At 41.3% G+C, this 1,776-nt stretch overlaps 1 protein-coding gene across 1 annotated transcript; it reads right to left on the reverse strand.

The window, feature by feature from the left end:
* Positions 1–6: 6 nt before the first annotated feature.
* On the reverse strand, positions 7–1,770 carry LOC112970140. The gene is made up of 2 exons (XM_026074192.1): positions 691–1,770; positions 7–310 (listed from the first exon to the last, which is right to left on the reverse strand). The coding sequence occupies exon 1, from the start codon at positions 1,653–1,655 to the stop codon at positions 714–716; it is 942 nt and encodes a 313-aa protein (XP_025929977.1). The 5' UTR covers positions 1,656–1,770; the 3' UTR covers positions 7–310; positions 691–713.
* Positions 1,771–1,776: the final 6 nt, after the last annotated feature.

Below are 1,776 nucleotides of genomic sequence, written 5' to 3' on the forward strand. Positions count from 1 at the left end.
TAACATTTCAAAAGGGGAGACTCCTGTGTCAGTTCTGGGCTGAGTTCGTATATTCAACAAAGCTAAAGGTAGACACTTAATCCAATTCATCTGGGTTTCCATCATTAGCTTTGTTAACTGTTTTTTTATTTCCCCATTCATCCTCTCTACCTGTCCTGAACTTTGAGGATGTCAAGGAGTGTGATACTCCCACTTGATTCYTAAAGGATCTAATGTTTCTTTAATGACTTTGGATGTGAAATGTGGTCCCCTGTCTGAGTCTATGACTACTACATTCCCATACTAGGGTATAATATTTTCTAACAATATCTTAGCTGTGGAAGAATGGTTAAGTGAAAAGGAGCATGATCTCTTAGAAGTGAGCAATCCTGTCTTCACAATAGAGGGAGGATCCCGCGGCTATGTGAACTGTCCTTGAGCATTCCTAGACCATTACAGAAGGGGAAGGCAAGTAGTGGTAAACAAGTAAAGGAGGGGGCTGACAAGCCCCTCCACAGGAACAGCAACTTTGCACCAATCGTGTATTCGCCTTAGGCGCGTGAACAGAGACTGTAAACCAATCATACAGCTATTGCTAGTGCATGCTTATTGCTTGTCTATATATACTCTGTGTAAGCTCTAATAAAGGGAGAACGACCATACTCACATTGAGACTCATCGTTACTCCGGGTCCGTCTCCCACTCCGACACTTAGCTACCGATTTTGCAGTTGCTCAGGCTACGGGAAAAGCTTCTACAAAGTAAGTTAAATGATCTACTATAACTAATAGGTGTTTATACCTGTCCACTTTTGGGAGTTCTGTAAAGTCAACCTGTATTCTCTCAAACAGCCTCTTGGCTATTGATCGTCCCCCTGGGACTTTTTCTCTGAGGTGTTGCTTGTTAACCTTCTGACAGGTCAAACATTCTTCCACTAGTCTTTTTGCTATGTCATATATTCCAATGCACATATACTTGGTTCCAGACTGGTCCACTAATGCTTGCACTCCCCAATGAGTCTGTCGGTGGAATTCTTTCATTATTCTCCAAGCCACGCCTTTGGATACAATTTCTCTATCATCGGGCAGCACCCATTTACCTTCTTTTTCTATGGCTCCTATTTGTCRTAATTTATCTATTTCCTGTTTAGTAAAACTCATCCTGGTATTTAGCTTATCATGGCCCTCTTTTCCTTCAGACAATAGGTGTAAAGCTGCCTTTCTTGCCTCTTCATCTACTAGAGTATTTCCCCTTATGTGGTAAGATGTGCCCTTTTGATGGCCCCTAACGTGTACTACCGCAATTCTCCGAGGTCCCCTCAGAGCTTCTAAGGTTTTTTTAATTAATTTTTCGTGCACTAAATTCTTCCCTTGTGAATTAATCAGTCCTCTTTCTTCCCATATTTTCCCAAATGTATGTACTACTCCATAAGCGTATTTGGAGTCGGTGTATATAGTCCCTATTTTGCCTTTTAAAATTTCGAAGGCTCTAAAAACCGCATACAATTCACAAGCCTGGGCCGACCAAGTTTTGTCTAGGGGTCCTGATTCTATTAACTCTAGAGACTTCCCATCTACAATAGCGTACCCTGATAGCATGCACAGAAAGGAAGTCAAGAAGCCTCCCAAAAGAAATGTATTTTTACTGGATTCTTCCCCCTCCTTTTGGCTCCACATTTCTAAAAGCCTTAACAACTGTTTCTTTACACAGCAAGGGATAAAATTTGCTATCAAAYCCTTACTCTTGCCAGTGGTCTAGCTGTTAGCATCTCAGAAATATTTTACCCTCTACAATATA

Source organism: Apteryx rowi, unplaced genomic scaffold (assembly GCF_003343035.1).
Source record: "Apteryx rowi isolate R43461 unplaced genomic scaffold, aptRow1 scaffold_380, whole genome shotgun sequence".
Classification (NCBI taxonomy): domain Eukaryota; kingdom Metazoa; phylum Chordata; class Aves; order Apterygiformes; family Apterygidae; genus Apteryx; species Apteryx rowi.